General features: G+C 42.4%; 1 protein-coding gene across 1 annotated transcript in view; it reads right to left on the bottom strand.

Annotated features, from left to right (window-relative positions):
• The window catches only part of LOC311247509 (gamma-aminobutyric acid receptor subunit alpha-6-like), a gene marked incomplete at both ends in the record, with an annotated part of 12691 nt that extends 6390 nt beyond the window's left edge, over window positions 1–6301 (bottom strand). The window contains one exon of the mRNA XM_084338549.1: window positions 6056–6301. Coding sequence (XP_084194675.1) covers window positions 6056–6301 — 246 coding nt within the window. The remainder of the gene's footprint in view (window positions 1–6055) is intronic.
• Between the last annotated feature and the right edge of the window lie 13026 nt (window positions 6302–19327).

Here is a 19327-nt window from a genome sequence, read left to right as displayed (position 1 = left end):
TCTGTCTGTCTGTCTGTCTGTCTGTCTGTCTGTCTGTCTGTCTGTCTGTCTGTCTGTCTGTCTGTCTGTCTGTCTGTCTGTCTATCTATCTATCTATCTATCTATCTATCTATCTATCTATCTATCTATCTATCTATCTATCTATCTATCTATCTATCTATCTATCTATCTATCTATCTATCTATCTATCTATCTATCTATCTATCTATCTATCTATCTATCTATCTATCTATCTATCTATCTATCTATCCATCTATCTATCTATCTATACAATGTGTGTAAAATAGATCACATAACCTACCTTTCTAAATGACCATATTATATTATGATTTCACAATAACTAGGCAATTATAACTGACAACAAATCAATGATTGTTAACAAGCACATATGATGACGTCTGATGAATTTTATCGAATGACAAACAGGTCAACACGACCTGAGCTACTCTCATCAGTTGACGAACACAGGACAAGCCATTTAAAGAGGCTAGTTTCCTGTCTCCTGGCTCCCTGCAGCTCGGTCCTGATTCCAAAAACCTCCAATGGAAGATTTATCTGTTTGTGTCCTCCTTTTATACAGAAAGAGTTCTCTAAAAGTACCCTGTTGTTAGCCTATTTAGGTGCCTAACAATATAAGGTGACCTTCTGCTGCCCAAATATCCTTTGACCTGAGGGTCTATTCGTTCTACCCCACAGGTAACCATGACTACTGTGGTCTGTGGGCATATCATTGTACACCTACAGTGCCGATATTACAGTAATACATTGGACTATGCTACTGTATAACAAGGTAGAACCAATATTATTGAGGGTTGACCTTTTTGGAACCTTTAGACCTTAGTGCTTGGATAAGAGTAACATAAATGTTCATTGTTTGATTAATTTGTTTATGTCTCCTATTATCCTATGTGTGGCTGTGACATGAAGATCTAGTGAACACCACAGACAAGGTCAGAAGTCACCTATGATTAACTACCATACTAAGTAGTGTGAATGTTGCAATCTGACACTAGAGCAAGAGAGACAATTTACTCTAGTTGTGTCTACAGGGAGGACATGATCAGGCTACATTACTAATGAAATAAGGATAATTATATGGTAATTCCAGTCACATTATCTCCCTCTCCCTCTCTCTCAAAACCAAATACATGCATACCGATAAACACATACACGTGCTATTTGCATGCACACACGCACACACACAACACACACACAAACACACTCACACACACACACTCACACACACACACACGCACATTCATATAAAGGTTTGCACCCCCCCCCCTCTCCTCTCCATTGTGGAGGCCGCCTGCCTCCTTGTGAGCCCGCAATGATCAGCCTGGATATTCCCTTAATCTATGGCTCAATACATAATCTGCAGAAGCATCGTTCACAGAACCACTGGCTGTCTCCTCGTGTCACCCTCTGTGGTTATTATCACACACGCAGGGCACAGGAGAGGGTCGCTGGAGCTATGGAGTCGGTGGAACTAGGGTGCATGTGTATATATATGTATTGTATGTGCGCGTGTGTGTGTGTGTGCGTGCGTGCGTGCACGTGTGTGACAGGGGATTGGAAGGTATGTAAGGACAGCACTATGGATTGGACAATGTTAGTGTGTTAGTGTGTGTATGGTGGGGCGGGGCATGACAAATGAATGGGAGGGGGGACAAACAGGAGAGGAGGAGCTAGAGAGAGAGAGAGAGAGAGAGAGAGAGAGAGAGAGAGAGAGAGAGAGAGAGAGAGAGAGAGAGAGAGAGAGAGAGAGAGAGAGAGAGAGAGAGAGAGAGAGAGAGAGAGAGAGGGGGGGGGGTATGAGAGAGAGGGATATAGAGCAAGAGAGAGGGGAAGGGAGGGGATAGAGATAAGGGGGTAGGGAGAGAAGGAGAGACAGAGAGGGTGAGATAGAGAGAGGGGGAGAGAGACATAGAGGTTGAGATAGAGAGAGAGACAGAAACAGACAGACAGAGAGATATATAGATATACTGTATATATATATATATGGAGAGAGGATGTGCATCAAGGGCACAGCAGGGGTCCACAGCAGAAGCGGAGATAGAGATGGAGGAAGCAAAGCAGGGGTGAAATTATGAGTGTGTGACTCTGTGTGTGTGTGTGCGTGTGTGTGTGTGTGTGTGTGTGTGTGTGTGTGTGTGTGTGTGTGTGTGTGTGTGTGTGTGTGTGTGTGTGTGTGTGTGTGCGTGCGTGCGCGCGCGCGTGTGTGTGTGTGTGTGTGTGAGAGCAACAGCCAAGTTACAGTAAACTCATATCCCGTTCATGAAAACTTGAAAATCATTACTTTAATGATTACTTTAACATATTTAATGTTTATATGCCAGAACACTGAGGCATATAAACACCTCATCCGTTCACTGTTGAGTTCTGTTTCCATGGTGATGCTCACAATATTACATTTATGTGTATGTGCATAATGATAGTCTGGTTATGAAAATGGATACAGTATGAACCTTATCCTGTCTATGACCTACACAGGTATTATTAGAAAGTATCCAGAATATGAGTGTGCATGTCAACACACCCACTTACAGACAGACAGAGAGGCAGGCAGACCGGCAGACAGGCAGACAGACAGGCAGACAATGAGCCAGAGAGAGATATACTTTTAACAATTGAACATTCTAGAATTCCAAGATACAATTCCCAGAGAGCCTTCCAAAATACTGACATCTGAAAGGGTTCAGGATAGTGAGGCTTACCTCATTCAGCTAGGATTGACTTGTCATGCTTAATAAACCTGCACTTTGTAACGTTTTCATGAGGGAAATATAGCCTAAATCCTAAATATATAATTCTAAATCGCAGAGTGAAATTGCCCATACGCACTTTACTGGCTGGGCATGACCAGCCCTGTGACATCTGTAAGAGGCTACAGTCTCATTTCTAGAGCGTAAAATGTGAACGACACAAATGTAAAACATTTTGCCCACTTGCCTTCACACACATGGGAAGTGGAAACACAAAAGTGACAGTGATGCTGTGATTCTGACACTCTGGCAGCTTCCTTGTTGCCTAGAAACGTGTAAGTAAATAGGGTTCTAAAAAAAACATTACACTCTGTTTAGATTGTCATAGATTCAATTGAAGAATGAGCAAATTATTATTATAAGGAACATTACGTTTGCTGACGACACAGCCTACCTGGGAGAGGTGGAGAAGCTGGTGCTGTGGTGCCAGGAGAACAGCCTCTCCCTGAACGTCAGCAAAACCAAATAACTGATTGTGGATTTTAGGAGGTCAGGGGCTAGGGACTACAGCCCCCTCAGCCTCTATGGGGCACTGGTCGAGAGAGTGAACAGTGAAGAGAGTGAAGTGCCTCAGGCTGACTCTGGGCAATATAATATACGATAAGATAAGATAAGGTAAGGTAAGGTAAGATACGATAAGATAAGACAAGATAAGACAAGATAAGATAAGATAAGGTAAGGTAAGGTAAGGTAAGGTAAGGTAAGGTAAGGTAAGGTAAGGTAAGGTAAGGTAAGACAAGATAAGACAAGATAAGATAATATAAGATAATATAAGATAATATAAGATAATATAAGATAAGGTAAGGTAAGATAAGATAAGATAAGACAAGATAAGATAAGACAAGATATGATCATATAAGATAAGATAAGACAAGATACGATCATATAAGATAAGATAAGACAAGATACGATCATATAAGATAAGATAAGACAAGATAAAATAAGATAAGTTAAGATAGATATTTCTTTATTGATCCACTTTTTGGGGGGGGATTTGGGCATCATAGCAGCATGGCGCAGGGGGGAGGGGGGTACAAGTATGGGCAGGGTCATCGTAGAAAGACATAAATGTACGCAATAAAATGAGATCTGAATATTATATAATCCACAATCTAGCCCCCATCTACATCACTGATCTCCTCCAGGAATGCACCCCCTCCCGCACCCTCCGCTCATCATCTACTGGACTCCTCTCCATCCCCAGCTCAAGGCCTCTACATGCTACAGCAACTTCAAAGCAACTGCACCACAACATCGACAAAGCAACGGTGTTGTAGACACTCTGCCTTTATGCTTCTGCAACATCGACGCGCAAAGTTAGTTTAGGTTTGTGTTAAGTAAGGGATCATTTATAGCTACGAGGTCATTGTCGCAAAATAATTGACCAACACAGAGTTTAAAATATCGAGGCGCAACGCCGAGGTGTTTTAAACGTCAGTGAAGGTCAATTATTTTGCGACAATGATCGAGTATAGCTATACATTATCCCGCTTATTACATGGCTAACTTACTAACAAATATACCTAATTCATTGTACACCATCGACAAGACGAGATGAAATGCACAGTTCTGTGGCTCTGTCAGCCCAAATAAAGTGATTATTATTATCGGCAGTCGGCAGGTCTGTGGTCTGATTGCACTGATGACTGAGTGCAGCTGTGCATATGCTGAGCAGCACTGATACAGTGTTGTAGTGGGCTTGATTGCGAACAGCTGCGCACAGCGGTCATTATTGCTTGGCAGAGGTCCGTTATTGTGTGATAACGGACCTCTGACGCGCGCTATTGACCAATCACAAGCAAGCATTTCGGCGATTGTGAAAACGCCATGTAATAACGTTAGATAATGTACAAAATAAACGTATTTCCGGTGCTTTTAGACGTCGCTCTTTTATTTTGAAATCCCCCGACCGGAAGTGTTATAGTGTCTGTTGCTAGCAGCTTAACTTCTGTCGCCCGTTTCTGTGCTTTTCGAGCTAACGTTACCGTAACGTCATTCGTTTCCAATGGAGAGGAGAGAAAGACCTCGGCTCATGCAGCTCAAACTACCTGTTGGAATAAATTAATTGATGTTTAACTTGTCCCTGTGTGTGTCCAGTCATTTCGACTAGCAAACGTTGTATTTAACGTTACCTCAGGATACCATTGTATTTAGTTGGTTAGCTATGTAGCTAATGTGGATAGCATTTTGTATAGCATCAATGCTAGCTGGCTGGCTACAGCTTTATTTACTAAATTATGGAGGCTTTTTAATCGTCAAGGTAAGAGAGGATTTGTCATGATCAACTGAAGGCGTATGCTCTGGAACAATATGTGCTTGGGTTTTCAGAAAAAGGCCAGCTATGACGCTAATTATTTAGCTAATATTGATAGCATAGCTTGCTGGCTACAACAATGGCGGATGGTATTCCTCGCTGCGGGACCAATATTATTCTATGACAGCCCCGCCCCCATTCACTACCAACCAATCACTGCTACGCAATATCAACGCAACGGCTGTTTAGGTTAGATTTGGGGGACATGTACGCAACGTCCTCGCAACACAGTCTACAAGACCCTCTAAAACAACCGCGTTGAAATCGTGCAGATGTTGTGTTGCAGTTGCTTTGAAGTTGCTGTAGCATGTAGAGGCCTTCACGCCTCAGCACCATGGGTGCCCAAGCTTTCAGCTGCTCGGTTCCCAGACTCTGGAACTCCCTGCCCCCACAAAACCCGACAGTCTGACTCACTATCAACATTCAAATCTCAACTGAAAACCCATCTGTTCAACTTGTTTTTTTTTTTTTTTTTTTTTACTTAACTGTTTTTATGCTTCCTGTTGCTTGTTTTATTGTTAACCTTTACTTTTAACTGCCTTGTGTTTTTTATTTGAATTTTTTCTGTGATCTGTAAGGTGACCTTGGGTGTCCTGAAAGGCGCCACCAAATAAAATGTATTATTATTATTATTATTATTATTATTATTATTATTATTATTATTATTATTATTATTATTATTATTATTATTATTATTATTATTATTATTATTATTATTATTATTATTATTATTATTATTATTATTATTATTATTATTATTATTATTATTATTATTATTATTATTATTATTATTATTATTAAAATACGAGAGAAATAAACAGTGGAAACAAAGGTGCAGATGAGGGTCGGTAATGGTATAGGCAAATAAGTCTATTTCCCCCAAAAAAGAGTGGTCCTTTAAGACGTTTCACCAGAGACAGAGGAGGAGAGTGGACAAAAAGCAAACAAACGAGGGACAAGCGAGGTGCGGACGTACCGAGGAGAGCTCCCCGTCGCTCCCGGTGGCCGAGGCCGCGGCGGCAGCCTCCTGTGCCGCCACCTTCATGGCCGCCACCTTCCGGAGCTCCCGGTTGGCCTGCAGCGTGGAGAAGTAGTTGACGGCGGCAAACTCGATCAGGGCGGAAAAGACAAAGGCGAAGCAGACGGCGATGAACCAGTCCATGGCCGTGGCGTACGACACCTTGGGGAGGGAGTGGCGCGCGCTGATGCTGAGGGTGGTCATCGTCAGGACAGTGGTGATGCCTGTGTGTACGGAACAGACAGACCTGTGTTAGATGGACTGCACTTACAGTATAGAGTGCTTTTTATCCAAAGCGCTTCGAGACTTCATAACTGACAACACATTCACACACCGTGAGAGGTGCCAAATTGCTCATTGTGAGCAGTTTAGGGGTTGAATGTCTTGCTCAGGGACACTTCAACACACTACCGGGAGGACCTCATAGACACACAATGTCTATCACTCACTCACTCACTCACTCACTCACTCACTCACTCACTCACTCACCTCACTCACTCACTCACTCACTCACTCACTCACTCACTCACTCACTCACTCACTCACTCACTCACTCACTCACTCACTCACCCACCCACGCACGCACGCACGCACGCACGCACGCACACACACACACACACACACACACACACACATTGCCTGTTTATATCTCTTCACTGTTAGATTGGAATATTGGAACCTATTCAACTCAATCGAATGACTGGATGGTTCTTAGGGTTCCTCAAATTTGTTCTAAGGTAGGGAAGTCAGCCTTTTCCTTTGATGACTCTAACTCATGGAATGTCCTTCAACTCTCTCTGAAATTAGAGGTTCTCCCTTCCCTTGGAATGTTTAAACGTACGATTTCAGACCATTGTGTGACTACCTGTAACTGTTTTAGTTGATCTTTTTAAATTATTTTGAAACGTTTAAAATGTTTTACTCTGTTGTTAGATTTCTGTGAATATTGTTTTTATTATGTACTGTTTACATTTTGTACACTCGTCATTTCTGTAAATGAGGGAAACCTCAGATGCTTACGATTTTAAATAAAGGTTGAAATGAAAAAGAAAATTGCGGTGTACCACTGCCCTTAGAGATCACACTATCCTAGTGAGATGGTCTGGCTCCTCTTCGTCTTGAAGCACAGTTTCAAAGTGGGTTATGTAATTATGTTATTGTTACTGTTATGTAATTGGTACTGTATCAGTAATGTATCACATGCAACACATTTTACATGCAGACAAACGAGGACAAAGTGTCCGCAGAGCATTGCACGGGGTCTTACTCAAAGTGCAATGCATGTGAGCTGCCACTAGGGGCCGAGTGTCTAACAGTGACTGAATAAATGACTGAGTGAGTATGAAATGCTTTGCATCTAACAACAACAACAACAACAACAACAATAATAACAGCAAAAACAAGAGGGATTATCTTAAAGATACCAAAGACAGGGTAACGATGAATATGTGTTTTGAACACTCCACTAATAATAGATGAAGCATGTGATCATTATGTGAGACTGAAATAATTGTCTGTCAGGGAGTCAGGGTTTGACTGACTGTGGCTGCAGTGAACTGTATCCATCAATCGCATGAACCATGATCATCTGGGCATGGAGGGAGAAGGGTGGATGATGATGATGGTGTGTGTGTGTGTGTGTGTGTGTGTGTGTGTGTGTGTGTGTGTGTGTGTGTGTGTGTGTGTGTGTGTGTGTGTGTGTGTGTGTGTGTGTGTGTGTGTGTGTGTGTGTGCACACACGTGGATATGTGTGTGTGTGTGTGTGTGTGCGCGTGTGTGTGTTTATGACTTAGCCTAAAATCAGGGATTCTAAAGACCACTTTATTGGTCCAATTAAGCAGCTCTTTCCCCAATTTGGAAAAGGCAGATTTCTGGGTCAGTGGTTAAGGTTAGGTTTAGGGTTAAGGTTAGACGTGTAGTTGTTATGGTTACGGTTAGGGGCTAGGAAATGCATGTAAGTCAATGCAATGTCCCCAATGGTGGCCTAATTAAATGTGTGTGTGTGTGTGTGTGTGTGTGTGTGTGTGTGTGTGTGTGTGTGTGTGTGTGTGTGTGTGTGTGTGTGTGTGTGTGTGTGTAGGATGTTGTAGGGTCACCAGGGGAATAATGATACATGGATGTGGATCCATACATAGATTCAAAAGGCAATGGTCAAATTAAATATGCCTGTGTGTGTGTGTGTGTGTGTGTGTGTGTGTGTGTGTGTGTGTGTGTGTGTGTGTGTGTGTGTGTGTGTGTGTGTGTGTGTGTGTGTGTGTGTGTGTGTGTGTGTGTGTGTGTGTGTGTGTGTGGTGTGTGTGTGTGTGTGTGTGTGTGTGTGTGTGTGTGTGTGTATTTGTATTTGAGGAAGGCAGGAAGCACTATGTGATTAGGGGTCTAGTAGGTCCCATTCAGAATAAGCCAATCCACAAAATTGTCCACTGGTAAGAGCATTATTTGAACACACACACATACACACACAAACACACACACGCACACATTCACACTCACACACACACACACACACACACACACACACACACACACACACACACACACACACACACACACACACACACACACACACACACACACACACACACACACACACACACACACACACACACACACACACACACACACACACACACACACACACACACACACACACACACACACACACACAAACTCTCACACACACACCCATGTAAGTGAACAGCTTCAGGGTAAATGGTTAAGGTTCTATTCAGGCATGCCATTTGGCCTCAAATCATCCTTCCTATGAACCCAATAGATCAGATCACATCATACCGCCTCGGAAAACGAAATCAATTCGATTATTTTTTTGTCATTTAAGTGGAAAACCTGAACTGAAGTCTCTCTGTAGGAATCAGTGTCTCACTCTGCCTCTTTATGATGTTAAGTAACTCACAAGGAACACTTTAACTCTCAGATGACTTCATCGATATCAAAGTACAAAACGCATATTAGGAACGAATCAGTGGACAGCCGTGCTCTTCATCCAGGGTGCAGCCAAGGCAGGACGCAAACAACGTGTCAAGATCAATTTGATGCAGGAGTGTTCAAATCGACTTTAGTTTAATATTTGTGAATAAAAGTTGTTTGCTCCTACTGTATGTCTTATTTACGACTATGAATTCAACTAAAGTCGATTTGAACACTCCTGGCATGCGATGGATTACATTGATCTTGTAACAGCATATTAATAAATAGCATGTATATCAAGATCTCCAAATTCAGGTGTTAACTAAAAGCACTTTGCTTTGAAAGAACAGTCAACTTCCTATGTAATTGGCTCCTTCACAACAGGCCTTAATCGGACCCCAAAGCGCAGAATCCTTGACCACAACTGGCATATTTTAAGTGTTTCTCTTTATTTATATATCTTTATTATACATGACAGGAAGAATGCATTGCTGCTGTTGGGTGAACACCTCTTATCTCCAAGAGGAGCCTTTGTTTCTCTTTATTTATATATCTTTATTATACATGACAGGAAGAATGCATTGCTGCTGTTGGGTGAACACCTCTTATCTCCAAGAGGAGCCTTTTCAGGAATTAAGAAAAGCAACTTCATTTTGAGATGAATAGGGATGTATTTTTGGAGGTTCTACGTTGCGTGGCGTTCACAGCAAAGAGAATCATGTCAATTTTCAATTCAATTTAAAAACATGAAAATCAGCAAAACTGGATATACAGGGTTTTCCCCCAACAACAGTGCTATGTAAAATGCAATGTCATTTACTCATATCTCTAAGAAACGGAGGCCATCCAGGATATTACCCTGGACAACTGGATGAAAAACGCGAAGCACCATACGATAAGACCAAATAATATATATATATATATATTTTCCAGAGAGGAGGATGATAAAGAAGCTGGACACTATCCTGGAGAACCCCTCCCATCCCCTCTATGAGGAGCTACTGTAGCCAAGATGAGAAGCACGTTCAGCCGCAGACTCATACCCCTCTGACACTCCACTAATAGCCTCGGCCCGTCCTTCCTGCCAGTGGCCATCAGGCTCCACAACCGGGGGCATGGACTTCTGCCAATGGCTGGGGAACCAACGGCTGCAGAACTCAAGCACTATTGAAAATGTCTGGCTCTTTCAGGCTCTGCACTGACTCTAGCGCAGTATAGACAAACCGTATTGTCTACTGTTTACCTATTCATATTAAAATAGTTTTTATTGCCTATATTTATTATATTCCCATTTCCCTGCTCATACCTGAATGTCCCCTCCACTGCGCTGCTGTTATGACACCTGAATTTCCCCAAGGGGATCAATAAAGAAATTCTTAACTGACTTACTTGTTTTATACGATTGCGATATACAATCAGAATCGATATATGTAGGCTACACTCGATCAATTCAATTGTATTGTTGCCTTTTCAATCAATGTATCAATCTAAATCAATGTATCATTCCACACGTGGCAACAGTGGCTCAGGAGGTAGAGCGGCCGTCTGGTAATAACGGCAGCTCCTCCCAGGCAGCGACACTTAACTCCTAACTGCTCCCGATGAGCAGGTCGGCACCTTGCATGGTTGTCTCCAGTGTGAATGGGTGAATGTGAGGCATAAGTTGTAAAGCGCTTCGGATAAAACCACTATATATAAATGTAGTTCATTTACATCTACAAAATAATCGATAAATCTTTATTGAAACATTAACAGTGAACCATATGATCATCATTTTCACCAATGTCATAACCAATGTAATGCTGTGTTGTTTGTAGGGGAGCTTGTGACACGGCAGATATGATATATATATATATAAAGGGAATTCTCTTAACCCTCTGAGACCCACTGGAGTGTCGAGCTCAGTTTTTAAGTATCATATGAAACTAGACATGGTAAGGTATCCAGCTCTACCAGTCCCACTAAATTTGTATTTACATTTTACATTTACTGTAATCATTTAGCTGACGCTTTTATCCAAAGCAACTTACAAGTGCTGCACAACAAGACAGCAGGAAGGGTACAACACTGGCAGCTAAGTAACATATTTTGTTCGTCCAGTGTTGAACTTGAGTGAATGAATGAATGAATGAATGAATGAATGAATGAATGAATGAATGAATGAATGAATGAATGAATGAAAACTTTATTTAACAGATGCAGAATGGGTACAATACAGTACGGCTCAATACACACAATTGTTAAGGGGATGCAGTTATGTTATGACATACACAACATACAGGACATTTATGGCATAGGGACATATACATGACATACAGGTATTTAGTACTGTTACATTTGTGACATATACAAATATACAGTACTGTTACCCATAGATCCTGACAGAGTATATACATATGATGGGGAGGGGACTGTACATTAGGAGGGGGTGGGTGGGTGGGATAGAAATATACATACGGTGGGGAGAGAATATATACATACGGTGGGGAGGAGACTGTACATTAGGAGGGGGTGGGTGGGTGGGAGATATACATACGGTGGGGAGAGAATATATACATGCGGTGTGGAGGAGACTGTCTATTAGGAGGGGGTGGGGGTGGGGGGGTTTGGACATTTACGGTGCCCAGTTTCGAATTGCAGCCTCCCGTAGGTGCTCTTTAAGAGCGGTTTTGAATGTGGGTAGGGATTCACATTCCTTTACAGCTTTGGGTAGGGCGTTCCACATTGATGTGGCATAATTGCGAAACGTGTTTAGTCCCTTGTTTGAGCCGAATCTGGGTTTAACAGGATTTGTTGAGCTTCCTCTGGTGTTGTGGTCGTGGTATTCACTGACCTTTGGGAAGTATTTTGACATGTACATGGGTACCTTAGTCGTATAGTGTATCTTGTAGACCAGGCCCATTGCAAGTTGCTGTACTCTGTCGTCTACTCTAAGCCATCCTAGGTTGTCAAAGTGGGCAGGGGTGACATGGGTTCTAGGGGTAAGGTCAAGTAGAAGTCTGACCAGTTTGTTTTGTGATGTTTGTAATCTTGTTTTTAGCACCTTTGAGGTGCTTTGGTACCATGAGGTGCAAGCATAGTCGTAGTACCCTTGAATGAGTGCTCCTGCCAGAGACTTCAGGGTATTCTTGTTTACCAGAGAGGAGATCCGGTACAAGCATCTAGTTTGTTGGTTGAGTTTTTTTATTACCTTGGATGCCATTTTGTCACAGGAAAGATTTGCCTCTAGGATGGAACCCGTATGCAATTTCATCTTTCCTTGTGACAATATTGTCACCCACTGTAACTGAGAAGCCGTCTTGCTGAGTTTATTATTTGATCCGAAGAGAATGGACTCTGTTTTACCCAGGTGTAATGATAGTTTGTTATCAGCGAGCCAGGTGCAGATTCTGCCGAGTTCAGAGCTGAGGGTCTTTTCAACCTGTAACTTGTTCTTGTCAGAGACCAGCAGGGCTGAGTCGTCCGCGAACAAGAACAAGTTGCAGTCACAAGCTGACGACATGTCATTTGCATAAATTAGGAACAGTAGCGGTCCTAGTATGCTTCCTTGTGGAACACCACAACTCACTGTGAGGGGGGGGGGGGATAGAGTACCGTTTACCTCCACCATCTGTTCTCTCCCCTCAAGGTAGGATTGCATCCAGCTCACTGATAAACTATCAAACCCAATTGCTTTTAGCTTGTCAATCAGAATGGAGTGATTGACAGTGTCGAAGGCCTTTTGTAGGTCCAGCATGACCATGCCGCAGTATTTTCCCGCGTACACCTCTTGTTTGATGTGGTCGTTCAAATAGAGAAGGCATGTGTCAGTGGAGTGGGATGTTCTGAAGCCAGATTGGAATTTGTAGATTCGATTTCTTTCCGCCAGGTACTTTTCGACCTGTTCGTAGACTATTTTCTCCATGACTTTCGAGATGGAGGTAAGAAAAGAAACAGGACGGTAGTTGCCTGGGTCTAATTTGCTGCCCTTTTTGTGCATAGGGGTCACTCTCGCAATTTTGAAGTCCTTGGGGACATGTCCCTGTTTTATGGAGAGGTTTATTATGTGTGTGATGACTGGGGTGATGGCGGCTGCTGAGTCTCTGAGGAATTTGGAGGGGATGTTGTCATGGCCAGTGGCCTTGTTAGGTTGGAGGTGCATAGTAGTCCATAGGTGCATAGTAGTAAAGACATATTAGCATAGTAGTAATATAGGCAAGGTCAATTATTTAGTAGCAAAGTGCATAATACTAAAAGAAGGTACAAAGGTTAGTATCCACGCCCCCCTCATTTATTAATCAATGAATTAATGAATAAAATGTTTACAGTTTGTCACGTGGCTTCACAATGTGTGGCGCCTCGTAAGTTACAGCACTTCCATCACGCTACACCCACTTCCATCACTATTCTCTTTACATCCTTTGTTTTTCATCTCAATAGATGTCCTGTCAGATATTCAAAACTCCTCACACGCCCCCACGCGGGTTGGCGGTTAGAGAGCGCCACGAAACATGCTGCTGCCGCTGCTGTTGAAGATGTTGCTCCTGTACATGATGGATGTTGTTGCCTTTGCTGCGCTCCTCCTCCTTCCTTTAATTCTCCCCGTGGGACCGCGCTGGTCCCGCTACTTCAGCTCTCTCCGGCTGGTCGTTAACTTTCAAGCCCACAACATGCTGTACGTGTTTAAGAGTTTGACACGTACACAATGTTTCCCCCCCACCCTGTCCTCCTTTTCTCCTGCTCTACGCCTCGACAGCATCATCGATTGAGCGCTGGAGAACCATATAAGTCAGCCCGTGGACAGTATTTGCCATTGTGAAGTTAATCTAAATCACTTGGAGTGTGAATGTGATACAGTATATCACAGGAAATGACCTCGACTGGCTTTAACTACGAGTGAACAGAACACTCTAACTTACCATCTTGGCATCTTTAGATAATAAAGTACTCAACCTCTTCTACTGTCTTTAACTATGAGTGAACAGAACACTCTAACTTACCGTCTTTACATAATAAAGTACTCAACCTTGACGGTCTTTAACTATGAGTGAACACAATACTCTGTCTTTAGGAAATACAGTTTGAAAACATTTTCCTCTGAAAACTTAAAACAGACGTACAGTATGGTTCTTTGTTTGAGCTACTCCTTGGCCCATCGCAAACCCTGCCCTCTTTTCTTGATTCTTGTGATTGGAGAACTTTATTTATGACTAAATAATGACTAAATGTAAATATAATTATTTTGTTTAAATAATGTAAAGAATTATTAACACCCTAGAATTAAATGAGTTGTACAAATAATAATAATGCTATATCCATGACTGTGGTGATGATTATTTATGTATCTATTTAATTTTCTATGAACTAAATTGCAAGGAGTGCAAAAACCTTAAGCCACAGCTGTACATTTTAAGATGGACTTCCTCGTTCTTTTTTTATCACCAACCCATCATCTTTCATAAAAAACACATTAATTTAGCTACTCTTGCAACTTCCAACCTTAGAGCCTCCCCATTTTCTTGGCATACGGCTCCAACATGATGGATGCTGTTGTTCGTGTCCCCTATTCACCTTCTTTTTTCTCATTTCATTACTACATCCTCCGGCTATATTGATACCGCGGCTAGACTTTCCAAGCCAGTCTCCAAACTCGCACAGAGTTGCACGGTCCTTTAGAATAGATGCTGGATGATATAAAATGATGGCTTCTGTTTTTGTGTTGATAATGCAACATAGATATCGTACAATCAATGTATCCTCAAACTATGCATTTGTGTATTCCAATTATTACCTTTTAAGTACACGTGATTACATGCAATCATATTACGCAAACATTCACTCATATGCCGTTAACTTAGTAGGAACTTGGGAAAACACACTGGTAAACAGATTATTAAACCCTCAACACGTTCTATTGATCGTGATCATGCCATTCTTCACACACATCGGTTCAGCTCACCAGCAGCTTAGCGTTAGCCCTGTTTCGTGAGGTCAGATCAGGCCATGTGGTATCTTGACTCAAGTGTTTGTCAAAAAGTCTGTTGTCCAGGGCACGTCTGTTCCCGCCTGGTGAAACTAACCCCTGGCCCCGGCACACCACACAGCCGTGCAGGGGGACGACAGAGGCCATCATAGTCACCCTCTATCACACAGGTTACAGCTGTCCCTACCTGGGTTCCATCCTAGAGGCTAATCTCTCCTGTGACAAAATGGCATCCAATGTAATAAAAAAAGTCAACCAACAAACTCGATTCTTGTACCGGATCTCCTCTCTGGTAAACAAGAATACCCTGAAGACTCTGGCAGGAGCACTCATTCAGGGGGACTACGACTTTGCTTGCACCTCATGGTACCAAAGCACCTCAAAGGCGCTAAAAACAAAATTACAAACACCTCAAAACAAACTGGTCAGACTACTGCTTGACCTTACTCCTAGAACCCACCTCACTAGGGATGGGAATCGAAAACCGGTTCCCGTTGGGAACCGGTTCCTAATTGGCCGATGCCTGGAACCGTGTGGCTCCTGTGACTTTCGATTCCCTTATCGCTGCCAGGTTTTTCCTACAGTTGCGCGCGTTAGCATGTAGCCATGGCAGACTCTATTTGATTCCTTAAGGGCTCGAAATTGCCTGGCTTTTGGTCATATGCTCCCGAAATGCTCCCGCTGTTTGGCTACTTCTATGTGCAGTGAAAACTACTTGAATGCTTTAGAACATGGTCATTGATTTAGTTTAGGGTGAGCTAAAATTAGCCGCGGAGCTATCGCTAGCTAACGTGAGCTAACGCTATTTAATCAAGCTCACAAAGAGAGATAAACAGCTGACAGCGGATAGTACAGGTACAAATACAATAAAACAGCGGGTGGGGACTGTTGTGTAAACATTGTACTCTTTAGTTCACATATAATAAGAGCCGGATTGTTTATTTACTAAGTCTCTACTCTGAGTCCGTCAGACAGGAAGTACCATGGTGCAACATACAAATGTGTCCGTGTAGCAACACAAGCCAATACCTACAGGACAGGGGCCCGGGGAGGGAGCTCTGTGTGTCTGTGTGTGTGTGTGTGAGACAGAAGTCAAGAGGAATAACGACTGTTATTCAATAGATTAAATTAGTTTAAGAATAAAAAAATAAATACATTTTAAGAGAATCTCAAATACATTATTTTATTTAAGTGTAGGCTATAGTTAATGTTTTATTTTTTGTATTTTTCTGACATGGTAAATGGCTGCTTTTTTATATAGCGCTTTTATCCAAAGCGCTTTACAATTTGTTCCTTACATTTTACCCAATCACTCACACATTCACACAACGACGGCGCAGGCAACCATGCAAGGTGCCAACCTGCTCATCGGGAGCAGTTAGGGGTTAAGTGTCTTGCTCAAGGACACATCGACACGCTGCCCGGGAGGAGCGGGAATCGAACCGGGAACCTCCGGATTGCCAGACGACTGCTCTACCTCCCGAGCCACTGTCGCCCCTGACATGGGGGCTCAACAATAAATGACAATCAGAAATGTCAAGTTGCATGTTGTTATTCTAACCAGCTTAGTTCTGTTGCATTTCCAATTTATTTATTTAAATTATAAATTGATCAGGTATCGATAAGAGAATCGATAAAGAATCGAATCGATAAGCAGAATCGATAATGGAATCGTATCGATAAAATCCTATCAATTCCCATCCCTACACCTCACCCCTGCCCACTTTGACAACCTAGGATGGCTTAGAGTAGACGACAGAGTACAGCAACTTGCAATGGGCCTGGTCTACAAGATACACTACACGACCAAGGTACCCATGTACATGTCAAAATACTTCCCAAAGGTCAGTGAATACCACGATCACAACACCAGAGGGAGCTCCACAAATCATGTTAAACCCAGATTCGGCTCAAATAAGGGACTAAACACGTTTCGCAATTATGCCACATCAATGTGGAACGCCCTACCCAAAGCTGTAAAGGAATGTGGATCACTACCCACTTTCAAAACCTCTCTCAAGGGACACCTACGGGAGACTGCAATTCAACACTGGCCCCTGTAAATATCCTAACCCAACCCCCTCCAATGTACAGTCATTTACCTAGTATGGTTGTCAATAGTCCAATGTACAATTTTGTTTGTTTGTACAGTGTCTCCCCCCCCCCCCCCTCAATGTACAGTTTTGCTTGTTTATACAGTGTGCCCCCCCCCCCCAACCACCTCCAATGTAAATTACCCAGTATGGTTGTCAATATCCCAACGTACCCAACCCCCCCGGCCCCCACCCAACCTCCTCCAATGTACAGTTTCTACGTCAAATGTATATACTCCCTTTTCTTGACTCCTTCTGTATCACAAACAGTACTGTATTTGCAAATCTGGTATGTCATAAATGTATAGATGTAGCAGTACTGACTATCTGTATGTCATGTGTGTCATATATGTCCTGATGAATTGAAAATGGGGGACCCTGATGTAAACAAGACGAAAGTCTTTCTCTGGTCTGCATCCCCTTAACAATTGTGTGTATTGAGCTGTACTGTATTGTACCCATTCTGCAATCTGTTAATAAAGTTTTCAATCAATCAATCAAGTCTTTTACCATAACCATACAGTACAGTACAGTACACGCCACATAGTTTACCGTCCAATTTTTCTCTCCAGCCGTTTTTACCGTCACAGAGTGCAGCCTTGCTTTCACCGTAACACAGCTAATAGTTGACCACGGTTTGCTGTGTAATGTTGACAATGACATCATGGTCCACACCTAGATTAATGCTGACACAGGAGGACACACACTGCATGGGGATGTGATCCAACAGCCTGTAGGGAAGGAAGCCTGTGGCTAGTCTCCACACAGAGGATGGACGGATGGACGGACGGACGGACGGACGGATGGATGGATGGATGGATGGATGGATGGACGGACGGACGGATGGATGGATGGATGGATGGATGGATGGATGGATGGATGGATGGATGGATGGATGGATGGATGGATGGATGGATGGATGGATGGATGGATGGTTGGATGGATGTATGGATGAATAAATGGATGTATGGTTGGATGGATGGATGGATGTATGGTTGGATGGATGGTTGGATGGATGGTTGGATGTATGGTTGGATGGATGGACGGATGAATGGATGTATGGTTGGATGGATGGATGGATGGACGGATGAATGGATGGTTGGATGGATGGGTGAACGGATGGATGAACAGATGGACGTAAGGATGGTTGGATGGATGGAGGGACGGACGGACAGATGGATGAATGTACAGATAGACAGATGATGTGATGCGAGTGTACCCTTGTCTTCTCCTAGTTAGACGTACAGTAGATTCATGTGAGGTGCAATTAGGGCCTGCCTAGTGTAAATAGGAGAAGGGAATAATGATAGTGGTGATGGTTCATTATGAGAGAAATCATTAATCATGATAAATCATACAAAGCATGAAACAAATCATACTGATAACTAATATGTAATATGTAATCAGTATGATTTGTTTCATGATTAGTATGATTTATCATGATGTCTCATTAATGAAGCATACTAATAACACATTAATTGATTGATGGAAAGTACACATAAACTGATAAGGGAAAACGCACATGATTTAAAATAAAGTATGAAAGGAAAACATTTACTCTAACAGGTTTAGAGTATGTTCCCTTTTCTACATAACACACCCTTACCCCTAAACCAGCTCATGTCAGTTTTTGAAGTATAGTTTCAGATTTTCTAATTAAAATGATAATTCAATGTACCCCTACAGCAGGCTCAGATGAAGGGGACATGTTGGATTTGGTAGTGAGACATGTTATTTAAGCACTGGGGGAGAATTACATAAATGTACTCCTTGCTGTTTGGCCAGTTTGGTTTGAAGTCTGCCTAAACAAGCTGTTCAGAATTGCTTACCCCCCCCCCCCCCCCCCACAATTATGTCACAATGGGATGAATTAGGTTTGATTAATCAATTAGCTGTGCTTTTTGGAACCAGGACAACTGCTTACTGAATATAATTATTACGCTTGGGTGAGGGGTAGCCAGGCAGTTTCATTAATTTTCATTAATTAAAAATGTTAACGGTGGGTTCAATACAAGGGAAGAAATCATCAATTTGATTCAGACTAGTAAAAATAATTAACAAACATGTTCCACAGATTCAAGGAAATTGTCTACGATTGTTGAAAAGAAACACAATATGTGCCCTTTAACGCAACTGATAAAGAGAGGGTGGGCACTCGAGTGACGAACCGCATTTCTGAGGGCAGAGTTATTAGCATAAGTCAATACCAGCTACCTGTAACTGTCAGTGCAGTGCACTCTCCAGAACAGC

This window comes from Notolepis coatsorum (genome assembly GCF_963971535.1).
Source record: "Notolepis coatsorum genome assembly, contig: SCAFFOLD_810, whole genome shotgun sequence".
NCBI classification, from domain to species: domain Eukaryota; kingdom Metazoa; phylum Chordata; class Actinopteri; order Aulopiformes; family Paralepididae; genus Notolepis; species Notolepis coatsorum.
This window is presented reverse-complemented; position numbering and strand designations above follow the sequence as displayed.